Raw genomic sequence first — 16,843 nt, forward strand, 5'->3', positions numbered from 1 at the left:
TTGATCGTGGGAGAACAAGAGTTCAGAAGTCTGATTGCTTGGGGGAAGAAGCTATCATGGAGTCGGCTGGTGCGGGTCCTGATGCTGCGATACCGCCTACCTGATGGTAGCAGTGAGAACAGCCCATGGCTTGGGTGGCTGGAGTCTCTGATGATCCTCCGAGCTTTTTTCACACACCGCCTTGTATATATTTCCTGGAGGGAGGGAAGCTCACCTCCGATGATGTGTCTAGCAGTTCGCACCACACTTTGCAGTGCTTTGCGGTTGTGGGCGGTGCTATTGCCGTACCAGGCGGAGATACAGCCAGTCAGGATACTCTCCACAGTGCAGGTGTAGAACCGTGTGAGGATGTGGCGGTTCATTCCAAACTTCCTCAGCCGTCTCAGGAAGAAGAGGCGCTGATGAGCCTTCTTCACAACGACTTCAGTGTGGATGGACCATGTGAGTTCCTCAGTGATGTGGACACCCAGGAACTTGAAGCTGCTGACTCTCTCCACTGGTGCTCCATTGATGGTGATGGGACTGTGTTCTCTGTCTTTTCTTCTGAAGTCCACCACAAGCTCCTTTGTCTTACTGACGTTGAGGGAGAGGTTGTGCTCCTGACACCAGTGTGTCAGAGTGTGTACCTCCTCTCTGTAGGCTGTTTCATCGTTGTCAGTGATCAGACCTACCACCGTCGTGTCATCAGCAAACTTAATGATGGCATTGGAGCTATGTGTTGCCACACAGTCATGTGTGTACAAGGAATACAGTAGTGGGCTGAGAACACAGCCCTGCGGCGCTCCAGTGTTGAGGGTCAGTGATGAAGACACATCCTCATATTAATATCAATAGAACATTGATTTGAATCAGTGTTAGCTTTTTTTTAATCCTTTAAATCAACAATTATCAAAGATAATCGTTAATTGTTAACATCGATGAAACATTGATTAAAATTAACACTAGCTTATTGATCCTTCAAATTCAACAATCAAAGATAATTATCAATTATCAAAAATCAATAGAATATTAATAAGGATTAATATCGCCGGGGCACCACCCTGGAATCAGGGACTAATAACCAGATAGTATAACAGTCTCAATATTAGATTGTTCTCTTAAGAAAATCGACATCGATTTTCGAAAAGAAAAACAATGAAGGCTTGAATCCGAGCACTGACATCTCCTGCCAGCCCTTGACACAGGTGTATGCAAAACAAACGAAAACACTTCTCTTTGAAATATAACAAAGTTTATTTATGCAGTAATATAAATTAATAATCAATACAATGCAGTCAATAAACTTCCAACTTCCAACTACAAACTAAACAGTAATATGATTAGATATGGAAACTAAAATAATCCTATAACACATAAGGAAGGTGTGTGTGTGTGTGTGTGTAAGTGTAAGGAGGGACGCTCACAAAATGGCGGACGTGACTCTCGTGGAGAGTATGTCACGCGAGATTTCCGGCCAGAGAATATGGCCGCGAATGTGGGCGGAGAGAAACCAGTCAATGGTGTCTACCAGTTTACCACGTGTCTCCGCTTGTACGATAACAAAGCTGAGCTTTATCACGAAGTTATCTACTAGCCAAAAGTGTGTGTGAGAATGTTTATGAGGGGTCGTGTGTGTGTGTGTGGTTAGTACGAGAGAGAGAGAAAGTGACGGCACCAAAGCCGGTTTCACGATCGTGGGAGAGAAAGCAGCTGTTAGTTTATCACTCAGAGATGCGGTGGACGGCTCGTACACCGTCCCGCGGTCTTTGATTCTTTAATGGATAAACTCAGTGTGCCGGTCTCTCCCGCGATGGCAGAAATACACAACAGTCCAATGTGGTTGGACTACAACACAGCAGATTTCATTTGTGATAATCGTACATTACAGTAATACTTTGAGTATTATTATTAGCAATGAGCGGGCTTGGCGGTCCATAAACTGTACAAGCAATAACCTTGATACACAAGAATAACACACTATAATATTCTATCTCTGCCCAGACGTAAACCTCTTACTTGAATCGCATGAGGATGCAGCTAGAATGTGTGTTCATCCGTCGTTTGACTCTGACTCGTTTCCTCGAGGCTCGGGTGATGACGGGAGGCCGTTTCCTTGCTCTGTAGGCGGGCGGTACGACTGCTGATTCTCGGCGGGCTGGTGGAGAAATCAGCGATGTCGACTTGATTGAAGATGGAAGAGAAATCTTTCCTCTTCACTTCTGCAGGCAAACGGATGAAGATGCGGACTGCTCGGCGGTCTCCTTCGGATCCGTTAGAGTGTTCGGTGGAACACAGAGTAATCTCAACACGTCCAGCGAGATGGAGATTGTATGGCCACAGTTTCAAGTCGGACGTTACTTCCTTGTGCCACGAGGCTACACCTGAGAGCAGCGACGAGCTGTGTCTATGCACGGCGAGCAAAGTGCTGGAAGCAAATCCCGGAAGCATCTCAGAGGTATTTCTACTCCTGATGACGTCATGGTTGAGGGGCGTTCTGTCGTGTGCCTCATCCAATAGGAGCTGAGAGTTCGATCCTTTAGTGAGCAAGGCTTCATGGGATTTGTAGTCTGTTTTGGACTCCCTTTGTTTGATTTTGGCGCGGTTTTTATCAGTAAGATTTATGACTTTGTATGTGGGCCTCACTTAGGTTTTACGACTGGGTTAGGCCTGCCTTTGTCTTCTATCTGAATATATGAGGCCCAACATGTGTAAACGGTTTTACGGTTTGTAACGTTAGGCAGTGTTGTTGTAGCAACATTGACCATTGTTCTTGTAGCAGCAGCGACCATTGTTGTTGTTAGCAGCAGCGACCTAGCCAATTTTAGCTGTACCAGTTTATAAACAACACATTACGTGGTAATTCACGCATAATCGGATCGTAGCAACATGCCTATATGCAATGGTAATACAGTATTGTGTATGTATGGCTTTACTGGTTGTTTAGATCAGTGTTACTATCAGAAATAATCGATAATTATTTCTTTAGTTATTAATTAATATTTAAATTGAATCTAACTCATTAAAACCTCATATGGGGCTCCAGTAAATGTAGTGCGCTACGTTTAGGAGCGGGTTTGGTTATTAGCAATAATTAATAATTATCAAAGATGATTATTAATTATTAAAATCAATAGAACATTGATGAGTATCAGTGTTAGCTTTTCTAATCCTTTAAATCAACAATTATCAAAGATAATCCTTAACTGTTAACATCAATGAAACATTAATTAAAATTAACATTAGCTTACTGATCATTCAAATTCAACAATCATCAAAGATAATTATCAATTATCAAAAATCAATAGAATATTAATAAGGATTAACATTGACGGGGCACCACCTTGGAATCAGGGACTAATAACCAGATATTATAACAGCTCAATATTAGATTGTTTTCTTAGGAAAATCGACATCCGAAGAATATCGATTTTCGGGAAAAAAAAAACAATGAATGAAGGCTTGAATCCGAGCACTGACATCCTGTCAGCATGACACAGGTGTATGCAAAACAAACCAAAACACTTCTCTTTGTAATATAACAAAGTTTATTTATGCAGTGATATCAATTAATAATGAATACAATGCAGTCAATAAACTTCCGACTTACAAATACAAACTAAACAGTGATATGATTATATATGGAAACTAAAATAATCCTATGACACATAAGGTGTGTGTGTGTGTGTGTGTAAGGAGGGATGCGCACAAAATGGCAGACGTGACTCTCGTGGAGAGTATGTCATGCGAGACTTCCGGCCAGGGAATATGGCCGCGAATGTAGGCGGAGATAAACCAGTCAATGGTAGCTTAGAGACAAAGCTGAGCTTTATCACGAAACTATCTACTAGCCAAAAATGTGTGCCAGAATGTTTGTGAGGGGTCGCGCGTGTGTGTGGTTAGTACGAGAGAGAGAGAGAGAGAGAGAGAGAATTAAGTGATGGCCCCAAAGCCGATTTCACGATCATGGGAGAGAAAGCAGCTGTTAGTTTATCACTCAGAGACGCGGTGGATGGCTCGTAAACCGTCCCGCGGTCTTTGATTCTTTAATGGATAAACTCAGTTTGCCGGTCTCACCCGCGATGGCGGAAATGCACAATAGTTCAATGTGGTTGGACCACAATACAGCAAATCAAATCTGTGATAATTAATACCCTGAGTATTAATAATGAGCAGACATGGTGGTCCGTAAACTGTAAAAGCAATAACCTTGATACACAAGAATAACATTATAATACTATACTAGAACATTCTATCTCTGCCCAGACATAAACTTCTTACTTGAATCACATGAGGATGCAGAATGTGTGTAACTCAGACTCGGTTCCTCGAGGCTCGGGTGATGACGGGAGGCCATTTACTCGCTCTGTCGGCAGGCGGTACGGCTGCTGATTCTCGGCGGCTGTTGGAGAAATCAGCGACGTTGACTTGATTGAAGAGGGAAGAGAAATCTTTCCTCTTCACTTCTGCAGGCAAATGGATGAAGATGCGGATTGCTCGGCGGTCTCCTTCGGATCCGTTAGAGTGTTCGGTGGAACACAGAGTAAGCTGCGCTCACATGCTGCACTGCTTACTGGCAGGGCTATGGCTAGCTTACACAGACGAAAGAGCTCATGAGAAACATCCTTATGAGGCTCAAGGAACACTGCAAATTCAACAATACTTGACAGCTTCTGCATTCCACTTTGCTGTTTCCTTTGCAAAAGCCTCCTTGCTTGGTGGAGTTCATGGCTGAGATCTTCAGAATCACTTTCATAAATTTCTCCTAAGCGAAAGACTGTTTCCTCTTGAAGGAAACTTGTGCTTTTTGGGTCAAGAGCATGTATTACTCTCATCAGGTCACAGTTATCTTTGGAGAAACGCCTATCTAACTCTCCAAGCATGGTGTCCACAATGGGGTAGAACATTGTCCTCCTGAAGTTATCCTTGTCACCAGTGTTACATTTGTGCTGACCTATTGTAGATGTTAGATAGACCCACCAAGACTGGAGCTAATGTTTTGAGACCTCTTCTTCTCTGCATTTTCAATAGCTACACTGCAATTTGTGGCAGTGTCTACAATATCTTTCCACAGACTGTCAACAAATGACTCACTTCTGTACTCCTGAAATGAGTCTTTAAGTGCATTTACTAAATCCACAGCCATAGATAGGTCAAGTGAAGGAGATTGGAGGGTGTCAGATAGCAGCTTAGCATCGCCAAGGAGCCTTCGGAAAGTTGCAAGAAGACTGACAAAGCCTAGGTCTAACTGAGAAAGTAAACCTCGAACATCTACAGATCTTTCTCCACTATTTTCTGTAGCAATTTCATGCAGAAGACGAAGCACAGCAGGTAATCTGTCCATTAGATTCCTGCAAGCCAAGTATCTACATGCCCATCTCGTATCACTGAGCTTCTGCAACTCCCTTGGCTGACGTCCATACATTTCTTTTTGCACATCCAGCCACTTCTGGTGAACATAGGACCCAGACATGTACACATAAAGCTTCTGTAATAAAGAAAAAAGCAATCGGCCTCTGGGACTGCCTTTACAGCATCAATGAGTACCAAGTTGAGGCAATGTGCATTACAATGTACATAAAATGCATGTTTTGCATCAGTCTTTACTCTGGCTGCCACTCCAGAGTGTTTCCCACTCATTATGGATGCTCCATCATAACCCTGTCCAACAAGATTGGATTTGTACTCAAGTCCATAACTTTCCAAGCAGTGGATTATTTTGTCCTCAAGTCCTTCTGCGTCTAATCTTGTTGCTTGCTGAAAGTCAAGAAAACTTTCATCCACTTCTCCATTGTAGTAGTAGTGAAGTACCAGTGAGAGCTGTTCTGTCTTTTTCAGGTCTTTGGTCTCATCGGCAATCACAGAGAAAACTTCACTTTGCTTCACTTCCTCAATTATGTCTTCATGGACCATATTTGCCAAGCATTCCAGGATTTCATTCTGTATTACAGAGCTTGTATACTTTGCATTGTGGCTTCCCGTCATTTTTTTCTGTACCACTGGGTCATGCTTTGCAATCAACTCTAATATTTCTAAAAAGTTCCCCGTTATCTGCCTCTTCTGTCTCACGGTGACCTCGTTGGGCAATATTTTGTGTTGTAGTTAAAAGAAGTACTTCAGCCACTGTTTTAATGTACTTTCGATTCCCTTGGACCTTCTTCCTGTTTGCCTCATTAATGGCATCACGTATGGAGAAGTCAGTGAGTACTGCCTTTTTGTGCTCACCCCATGCAAACATAGCATTGACATGACCCTCTGACTTATCATGTGCTTTGAACCCGGCATCTCTGTACATTGCCTTTTTCCAATGATTGAAGCCTTGCTGTGACGTGAACACAGATGCTGGGGTATTTGGCAGAGAGAAATGCCTACATGCATAACAGTAGGCAGAGTCTTGGCTTTGAGAATATTCAAGCCATGGATACTGTTTATACCAGTCACTCTGGAAGCACCTCTTCCTGTTACCTTGCAGTGTCCGAGGAAATACTTTCAGATGAGGCTGTGTTGGACCTGCTGCTCTGGACTTTGAAACATCTGCAAATAATAATCAAAATCAGTCCATCACTGTTTGGCAAACTGGTGCAATGTATCAATGCATTGTTACATCATTTTATAAGGCATGTCATATGAGCAAGAATGTAACATTCAAATTACATTCAAAAGGATTAGTTACAAAGTTAAGTAACAGTCAGTATTACAACTTGTTCCATGATAATTACATAGAAGGCACTCATAATGTTGTTTAGACTGAAAGATTAAAAGTCAAAACATATCATGAGGTCTGGGTGGGGCAGTATGTGCTTTTATAGCCTGAAGAGCCTCTTCATCGATGGTGTCAACATCACCTCTTGTAATGTCATTAGAATCACTTTCACCACTAGATGAAGTACCTGAAGTGATAAAAATAAAAACCATCACATTCATAGTTTGCTCATGGACACATTGATGTGACTTTTCTTCCTGTATCTTTTTATGTTCTGTATTGAGATATTAATAATATTGTGTATGCTAAAGTGTGGGTTTGCTCTGTATTAGCAAATTAATATCATACACTGAGCAAAAGTGGATCACCCTTTTTAAATTAAATCAAATATGAGCACAAAAAACAAGTAACTATTCATGGAACTCAGAAAAGGAAGCAACTGAATTTGACATACTATTGTGAGGTGAGGCAAGTGGTGCTCCAGACACTCCTGGATCACACTCATCTCCCACAACTTTCTGTTGTGAATGTGGCCAGTCAACTGAAGTTGAAGCTGCAGTGTCTGAATACAAAGAGACATCAGGTTGGAGGCTTTTCTCTATGTCTTTTGCTTTGTACACACTCTCTCTCTCTCTCTGCATTGCTGGTGGAGCTAGGATGATATTTGTGTGTGTGTGTTTGTGTGATGATTTATACTAAAACTATTTTTAACTAATCTTCTGCTGCAGCGATATTTGATTATATGATTGTACCTGAGTGACAACTTGAATGTAAGAGTACATGGCAAATTCATATATGTTCATCCAGAAGTCAAAGGGAATATCTAAACATGACTTACCGTGCTGTGCAGTGGGAGCTGACTGATCACTGCTGTATCCAGGCAGTGAGTGGGCTTTTCCACTGCTGCTGAAAGTAGCTGCGGCTGGTTCTGACTCTTTTCTTTTTTTGAAGAAAAAGATTTGAATATCTTTGGTTCTCTTCATAGCTGTTATCCTGGGGGAAATGCAATTCAATCAATCATTCAATCAATTATTCATTCATTTATTAGCTATAACTGCACTGTCCAGCAGAAATATTGTTAAATTGGGTACAAATCAGTGTGTGAAATTGGCTACGAAGGCTTATCGGTCTGTCTAGAAACCCCAAAATTGCAGAATGAGCTCTGAATACAGTAAAAAACAAAACTCTATTTACAGTGTCTACACAGGTTTATTTTCCACATGTTCTGATAGCTTCAATTACTTTGAATATTACCAAATAAAATAGTTAGTCAAATCATTTGCGGCATTTAAGTGCAATTTGCCCTGCCTCTGCATATTTAAAATGTCAAATAAGGTATAAAAACTTTGAAGATTTTAAGTACAGTCACAGCTCAAACCCTTCCATTTCACACACAGGTTAGCCATATATATAACTTTAGCTATTGAACATATACATCTGTAAAACGCTTTACACACCTCCGTCATTAAATCAGAAAACATGGCATTTCATATTTCATGTCAATATAAAGATAACATGCTGAATGTGGTGTAGGGTCTAGTTTACTCTTTAACCTAGCTACTGTAACAATGAAAAAATGTTTTCACATTCACATGGAAATTCGGGATAAATTAAACGATAGATTAGATGAACATACCTCTCAAATAACAGCTTTCTTTTTGACAACAAATCGACGTCGTCAACTCACTGGAAGTTGGAGGTAGACGCTAGCTCGTGTCAGCTTCGTGCTTCTGACCGATCATTATACTCCAGATCTGGCGCCCGCTTCCCGCCGCCTGCGGCACCTGCCTGGCCACCCGCGGCCTGCCCCTCCCCCCACTGATCAAAAATCAGCTCACACAGCTTCAGTCCCACCACTACTATAATGATCAGAAATATAAAACTGACCCTGGGTCAGTGTGGCTCTAAATCAACAAATGACCTGAGATGTCATCTTTGATTGATTTCTATTGGTTCTTCGTTCTTGTGTTGATGAACATGATGAACTACCAATCAGTTCTGGGGTGGCCACAGGGTGGCCAATGAGATTTCAGGGGTGGCCCAGACCACCACAGGCCACCCCCTAAAATCGCCACTGTGTGGGCCTGAGTTAGGTTTTACGACTGTGTTAGGCCTGCCTTTGTCTCTATCTGAATACATGAGGCCCAGCATGTATATGACTTATTAATTGGACACAAAAAAGACAAAAGTGCTAAAAAAAACCAAAACTTTAAACCCACAGCATATTACAGTCGATGCTCTTCGCAGCCATCTTGCTTTCTGAACTCGGGGTCCTCTAAGTTCGTCCGACTTTCCGAGTAGGAATTCCGACATCAGGGGACGTTCCATTTGTCAGTTCCGGTCACGGAACTCGGAAAATAACTCGCAGCTCCGACTTCCAAGACAAATGGAACGCAGAAAAAGCATGGAAAGAATATCAGCCAGACTGCATATGGAAACTATGGAAAATGTTTTACGTATAAGCACTGAATGTCATCTATTAAATGTTAAAGTTGTGACTGTAAAAGAAGTATTTTAAAACACAATTTAAAGCTGAAGTATGTAATTTCTGCGACACTAGCACTACCGAACGGAAATGCAAAAATAATTTCAAAACAGCTTTCTGAATAAGCCACTCATCTGCAGCTGTTCAAACAGTCAGATAGTCCCGCCCCCAACTCACATCACTGGTTGAGTAATGTTGTTGGGGCGGGTCTAAGCGGGGTGCTCAAAACGAACAGATGAGGTTTCATAGCACCACAGAGATGCAGTGTTTACAGTTTGAGAAAATGTACTTATGAATGGCTTACTTATATAGTTGTGTCTGCATATTAAGCTGGGATAGGAGAAAGTATTGTAACACAGAAAAATAAATTCTACATACTTAACAACATAACATACTTAAAGGTGTCATGAATTGGATTTGTATTTTATTTTATAATGTTCCTTGAGGTCCACTTATAATGTTAGAGTGATTTTTTTTTTTTTTTTCATTAAAATTAGCCATAATTTAGGAATAATTGGTCATTTTCTATCCAGCTTTTGTGCCTCTGATTCAAACACTCCGTTTTTTGGGGTGTGTGTTCTTGAAGACTTCAGTGTAAACGCCCACTGCTGTGATTGGGTAACATCTTTGCATGTGGATAAGTGTAAACGCCCCCGCCATTACACACGTGTGGGGTTGTTTTGCAAACTTCGGATGGTTAAAAAAAATGACACCCGGAGGAATTCATCCATACATGTTTGAGCCAGAGTCTGATCCCGAATTAACCCCCTCCACAAACACCACAGATACTGCAGTCTGTGACAGCGTATAATTTACTTGTCTATTTGTGTAATATGTATTACTTTTATTCTTGTTTAAACCAAGACGTGACACAAGGTGTGTATCTTGTTACATAGTTGGGGCATTTTCCAATGGTGAAACATTTCCGTGTTTTACAAATGCAGATGGTGCTAGTGCATTTATAACTGTGAAACGATACACTTACTGTGCAACATGTAAACATATACAGGATACATTCACCGGTGTTTGTCGCACTGTCGTTTGTCATATAATCGTCTTTCATCATATATTCAGTGTAGTGACAAACGCATACGTTGTTCATTACAATGAGTCATGTTTTCATTAAAAAGGAAACAGATTGTCTAAATACATTGATATCAATAATCTTTAGGTGCATCTGTGGTAATTGTGCCATCATGCCAACAGAACAAGAAAATACATGCTGCTTAGAGATCCCTATGCGTTCAAACTAATACACGAGCATCTAAAATCACTAGGATCAAATCAAATACTCAGTACACATCTAACAGTCTGTAACATACGAAGCGAAACAATTAACATGGATATTCACACTTGTTTGTTGCGACATCACTGTCGGGTCCAATATAGTTGGCTTTCAACTTTTAATGTAAGTCTCTCTGCAAAGCCTGCTTCGAACTGTGTCTTCTTTGTGAAAGAATCATCGGAAAAAGGAAGCGAACAAACAAACATGTTCTTACCGACACGATCCGGGACTTCGTTAAAAATAAACGTCAGCCACTCTTTCTTAATGTTGGGATCCTTGCGAAGCAAATGTAAGAGATCTAGTTTACCACAACTTGGCACTGCACAACATCTTGACATATTCGTGGCCATCGTAACCTCCTGTTGCTCCAAAAATAATCTCATCACTCTACTCTAACCACAAGACCGGTGGGCGGGCCTAAGCAGTGTTGACGATAAAGAAGGTGTTGATCTGTTTATGCAGAGGCTGACCTGTGCTGATGTAATACCTTACTATGATGTATTACTGAGGAGGAAGTAGAGAACAAGCCATTTTGGCACCTTGGTTTCAATAAAGCCTTTTTTTTTTTTTTTTTTTGGCCTAACGAAGTTTTCGGTTCTGAAATTTATAGTGTTTTTATAGTGCTATGAACTCTTATATGTCAAGATATCATGGTAAGTTTGATTTTCCAATTCATGACCCCTTTAACATACTTAACTACATACTTCAGCTTTAAAAACAAGTCTGAGTCAGTTTTTGGTTAGTATCCTAATAATTGGTGATGTTAGTCGCGTAATGCACGATTGTCTCTCTACACAATCCTTATATTATAAACTGATATGCTGAAACATTTACGAATATTATGAAACTTTGAATATATTTGATATTATATAAATCATATATTCATAAAGTACAATACATGTTAAGCACTAAATTATGTAATATGTATAATACAAACTAAAGATTAATTTATAAACTGTTATTGTTAGGACACACACAAACAACAATCAGCGGAACTACACTCTTAAAGGAAAAGTTTCAAAATGGACCCTTTCGAGGATTCTAAACATTCGTTCATGTTCCTTATAGAAAATGTCTAGACCCCTGAATACTAAAGGCCATCTGTAATTCGGATTCCTAAATATAGTGGTAATGCTGGGAAATGATGATGTATTGTGATGTCCGTTTCTGCCAATCAATGTTATATGTTCTTGTTACAAAGATTTCTTTACACGTCAATGTCTCTGGTTCATGCTGTCAGTAGATGGCGATAATGCGCGATATTAGTTTGTGATTCGCCATTAGAGAAGAAGATGATGATGATGATGAAGATTCCCCGCGCTGAATGAGAATAAATGTGACATTCATCTGTTTTATTTCTTCAGTGATTTCACAAGTTTTATTTGCAGTGTTTATTTTGGGCGGGAGAATTGTAAAACTCCAGGAAACAAGTGAAATCTGTGTGACACTGTTGTAAAGATGTTTATTAAAGAGGAGAGTGAAGATATGGCTTATCCAGAAGCATGCAGAATTAAAACCGAACACACTGACGAACAAACAGGTTGGTGTTTATTCTTCATTCTTTACATTCAGACAGTTGAACAGATTTGATGACTGTAGTTATAAAATTATATGAGCTGATAAAATAACCTTGTTAAACCAATAATGACATGTGCATCCAACTGATAATAACTTGAATTGCAAACGTTACAGATTTGTAGAGTGCTGCACAATCTATCAAAATATGGTTTGTATTTATTATTATTATTATTATTATTATTATTGTATAACTAAATGAGAATATCCAGTATAATAATCAGTGGTGAAAATATACTTGAATAAAAGTATTGCTATTGAAGAACTTGAATACAGTTTAGAGTACTGGGAAATAATATTACTCTTCCTAGAGTAAATGGGTAGTTCACAGAAAAACTACTCAAGGAATTACTTTACAATTTAGTTTTATGAAACTGAAACAGTTTACACACTTCCATTTTTTAGAACATTAAGACATTTTTGCTTTTGAAAGAAATTTAATGAATTCTTGACATCAGGTGTGCATTTATTTGATAAAAAATATTCCAAAAATATTAGTAATGTTGCAAATTATTATTAGTACTGTTTCAAGTGTTTTGTGTTATTTATTTTAAAAAATAATATTTTTTTACCCTTATGTAGCAAAGCCCCATTTTCAGCCGCCATTACTTCAGTCTACTTAAAATATACTGTCACCTAATCCATTTTAATGTGCTAATTTGGTACTCAAGAAATGTTCTTATTATTAGAACAGTTGAAAATGGTTGTGCTACTTACGAAATGTGGAAATCGCAATATTGTATCTTTTTCTAGTTGTTGAAGTATTGTGTTTTTACAAGCTGCGTTACATTTGCAAGTCAAATTTTGGTTATAAAAAGCATAAAGGACACTGCATCTACCTGCACTCTCACAGTCAATTTAGGATGGACTTCAAAGACACTTAGTCATTAATTTTACTGTTAAATCAATATCCTTTAGTTTTAAACATTTCCTTCCAACATCTAATCAGTTTTCTAAAATAACACTACACGTAAATAACAGCAGCATGTGGTGGACTTGGAAATGAGGAGGCAAAGTGCCTTCTCAGTTTTTTTGTTTTTTTTTCTCAATGTAAATTCCTATTTCAGTTCCAGTTGACATTTACATCACTTTCAGGTTAAACCCATACAAATCTAAAATCTGACATTTGAGATTTCACAACATAGGATATAAAAAAGTAGGCCTACATAAAAATATATAATGTAAAATGATTTTTTGCAGTGATTTTTTTACTGAATTAAACTTAATAAAAAGTATTTTCTTTCTTGAATTCAGTGAAAGAGGTATTTTAAACTCAATACCTGCACTGATACACTACATGCATCAACATAATGTGCACTTCAAACTCATCTCAACATATTCAATATTCGGAAGTTGTACATCACTATAGAAGGAATAACCTTGCTATTAGAATTTATATGAGAAGGGATGTTGTGATAATGCTGCTTGAGTATTTTAATCATACATGGAAATCCCACATGAACAACCCAAGCGCTTTAGTTATTGTTTCATGTCTGTTTGAATTAGCACGGAGTGCCTGCTTAAAAATGGAAGGGAGTGTGTGCAGTTTCAGCTCACCTGTGGCTCTTTGCCTGGGTTATGATGGCGTAAATGATTAATCGTGTATCAATATATTACTATAACGGCATCTTAATGCCATTAATCAAAGTGCATTATTGATGCTTGTGATAGATTACAGCCGCGCAAGGAAACAGGAAGAAATTGCGTGAGCGTTTTTAAATAAACCCTCACGTGCATTATTGACATATATTACCAGTATACAGCACTCATGTCGAGCTATGTCTGCAAACAGTGCCTGTTTTGTAAACGTCTTTTGACCATTGCTGTTGTAATTGACTGCAAAAAGAAATGGTTACCAGAAAGGAGAAACGCAGGGGTCTTCTCCATCAGTGTTTTGATTTCTCCACTTGCCATTTTCAACTACACACACTGCTTTGCAGAACAGTGACGTCATCAAGTTGACCCACGTGAAACACAGGTGGAGCGTATCCATTTACAGATCCATTCGGGTGCATTAGCGGAGGTTGTAACTGTGCCTGTCTGTTTGACGCTTTGTTTTCTTGACCAAAACTTGTGCTCCAGATGTGTCATTAAACATGAGGTCAACCGACTGCGGTGCCAATGCTTCCTGAACAGTGGGTGGCGAACCATACGGTTTGGTTTTTACCGAGAACCGTTACACCCCTAGCGTCCATATATCCCTATGAAACACATCTGATTGGGTAACATGGACATAATGCAGCTTATTTATACATGGGTTCCTTAAAACCATCCAGTCCACTAATAGCTCTGACTAGTCGATTATGAAAATGTAGTTTTGTACATCCCTACCTTTTACTTGCACATTCTGTAAAACAAATGTCAGACATAAATGTTCTTTAACGTTCTAAAGAAATGTTCTGTAAAATATAAAAAACATAAAAAGGCATGTCATGACCCCTTTAAAAATTGCAGTACATATCGAATCAGAGGTCTGTGGCATTTCCCAGCCCTATTATTCAACATTTTGACTTTAATTCACAGTAAAATCATATGATAAATAATTACAATTAATGTATTGTGAAGATAAATGAAAATGAATAGCTTAATAGACCATAGTCCAGCTTAATAGACTGAAGCTCTGTCGAGAGCACATGCATATCATACGAGAGTGCATCCATATACCGGTTGTGCACACAAATCTCTCCGCTTGCACATATTTTCTTTGCTCTGTCACAAAATGTGCACTCTTAAACATAGGCTGCTCTATGAAATCTCACTGCTATTCTCTCTCTCTCTCTCTCTCTCTCTCTGAGAGTGCATGCTCCAAATGTGTCTTTTGCACTTGCAAATCTATTATACAGCCGTGCAGCTTGGCCTCTGTTAATTCAAACATTCTGCTTCTTTAGACGTGCTATATCTAGGGAGAAACAATACCAGAGTTTTGATTTGTTAGATTTTTCGCCATTTGCTGTGTGATAATTAACACTAGAAGACAATACCTTATAAAACATCAAATAAGTTGCCTGGATGCAAGGTTCGAGCTCTGCGCACTTTGCTAGTTTAAATACTTTTTATGTCATAAACCGGTGAGATTCGATACACCCTGATTCTTAACTATTCTAGGAAGACAATATGTCAAAGAATTCAAAATCCTCAGGCTCTGGAGACATTAAAAGACACTCACGTGCTCAAGCTGAAGCCCCTCCGGAGGCTTCGAGCCTGGGACTCTATTTGGACGATGCAGTGGAAAAGATTCAGCATCAACTGTCGAGCATGACGGCAATGCTGACGAAGGTCATTGCTGACTTGGAGGATCGTGCTGTAATACGCCGATCGATCACTGCCATGGAGACTAAATTCACTGAGTTGGTTACAAGAGTGTCAGATGTTGAGAAACGGATCGATTATCTGGAGTCATCGGAGAGGGAATTAGCTGCTAATCCGCTAGCGACCAAGGTGGACTTGGAACGCATTTGGGAAAAGTTGGAAGACCTTGAGAATCATAACCGGCAAAACAAAATCCGAATTGTTGGAATTCCTGAGTGAGCAGAGGGTCAGAATATGGTGGAATTTCTGGACGAGCTCTTTCAGAGTCTGCTCAACATAACAGGCTATAAGCTGGAAATCTAGCGAGCTCACAGGGTTCCGGCTTGGAGATCCGTGGAGGGAGACAGGCCCTGATCAATTCTGGCCAGATTTCTGAGATCATCCGATAAAGATCTTGTGTTACGCAAGGCGAGGAGCAAAGGAAGGCTTTCTTGGAAGAACCACAACATTTTCTTCTTCCCAGATTTTGTGAATTTGATAAGAGAAACATGATCAATTCAAGGAATGCAGCAAACTCTTACATCAACGGAAGATCGCGTTTGCACTGATGTTCCTGGCTAAATTGAGAATAGATACTAAGGATGGCCGCAAAATATTTACATGCCCACAGCAAGCGATGTCCTTCATAAAGTCAATGGAATAAGTAAGACATGGTGTGATTCTCATATTGCAGTCAAGTGGGCCTGACTCGCTGGACATTCACTTAACCATCCGAGGAAGCTGGGTGCCATTTTTGTTTCTTTTTGTGCTGGTTCCGCCTAGCAGCTGGAGTTTGTTTTGTGGAATAATACTCCTTCAAGAAACTCTTGCATCGAAGGAGGGTCGCTTTTGCACTGATGTTCCTGGCCAGGTTGAGAATAGATGCTAAGGATGGCTGCAAAGTATTTACTTGTCCCCAACAAGCATTGTCCTTCATAAAGTCAATGGAATGAGTAAGTCATTGTGTGGTGCTCGCTTTGCAGCCGATTGGACCTGACTCACTGAACATTCACTTGACTGTTTGTGGAAAGTGGGTGCCTTTTTTGTTTCTTTTTGTGCTGGTTCCACCTAGCGGCTGGAGTTTGTTTTGTGTAGTAACACTCCTTCGGGACAGTTTGTGGATAAATCTGCACATTCTTTGTGCTTGTGCCTCCTATTGGCAGGAGTTTTTTTTGTGGAGTATTTTTTGCAGGGCATAGGAAGGATTAGGTCATCTGCTGCACTCATGTAACAGCCGGCTCACTGAATATTCGTTTGACTGTCCGAGGAAACTGAACTGCTTTTGTGTGTGTGTGTGTGTGTGTGTGTGTGTGTGTGTGTGTGTGTGTGTGTGTGTGTGCTGATTCCACTAGAGGCTGGAGTTTGTTATGTAGAGGAACACACCTTAGGGATAGTTAAGCAGATGAATCTACATGTTCTTTGTGTTTATTCTGCCTGTTGGCTGGAGTTTGTTTTATAGATTTTCTTCTGTTATGTAATTCTTTCTCACAAAATCTGTATAGAAACACCGGACTGAAGCAAACCGATGGCA

At 39.8% G+C, this 16,843-nt stretch overlaps 2 protein-coding genes across 2 annotated transcripts in view; both read left to right on the forward strand.

Moving 5' to 3' along the window:
• Positions 1 to 16,843, forward strand: part of LOC127450393 (gastrula zinc finger protein XlCGF7.1-like) — a 94,156-nt gene that overhangs the window by 65,437 nt on the left and 11,876 nt on the right. The window lies entirely within an intron of this gene.
• Positions 11,748 to 16,843, forward strand: part of LOC127450351 (gastrula zinc finger protein XlCGF57.1-like) — a 152,577-nt gene continuing 147,481 nt past the window's right edge. The window contains exon 1 of the mRNA XM_051714404.1: positions 11,748 to 11,989. Within this exon, the coding sequence (XP_051570364.1) occupies positions 11,908 to 11,989 (82 nt within the window). The 5' untranslated portion in view covers positions 11,748 to 11,907. The remainder of the gene's footprint in view (positions 11,990 to 16,843) is intronic.

Source organism: Myxocyprinus asiaticus, chromosome 13 (genome assembly GCF_019703515.2).
Source record: "Myxocyprinus asiaticus isolate MX2 ecotype Aquarium Trade chromosome 13, UBuf_Myxa_2, whole genome shotgun sequence".
In the NCBI taxonomy this organism is placed as follows: domain Eukaryota; kingdom Metazoa; phylum Chordata; class Actinopteri; order Cypriniformes; family Catostomidae; genus Myxocyprinus; species Myxocyprinus asiaticus.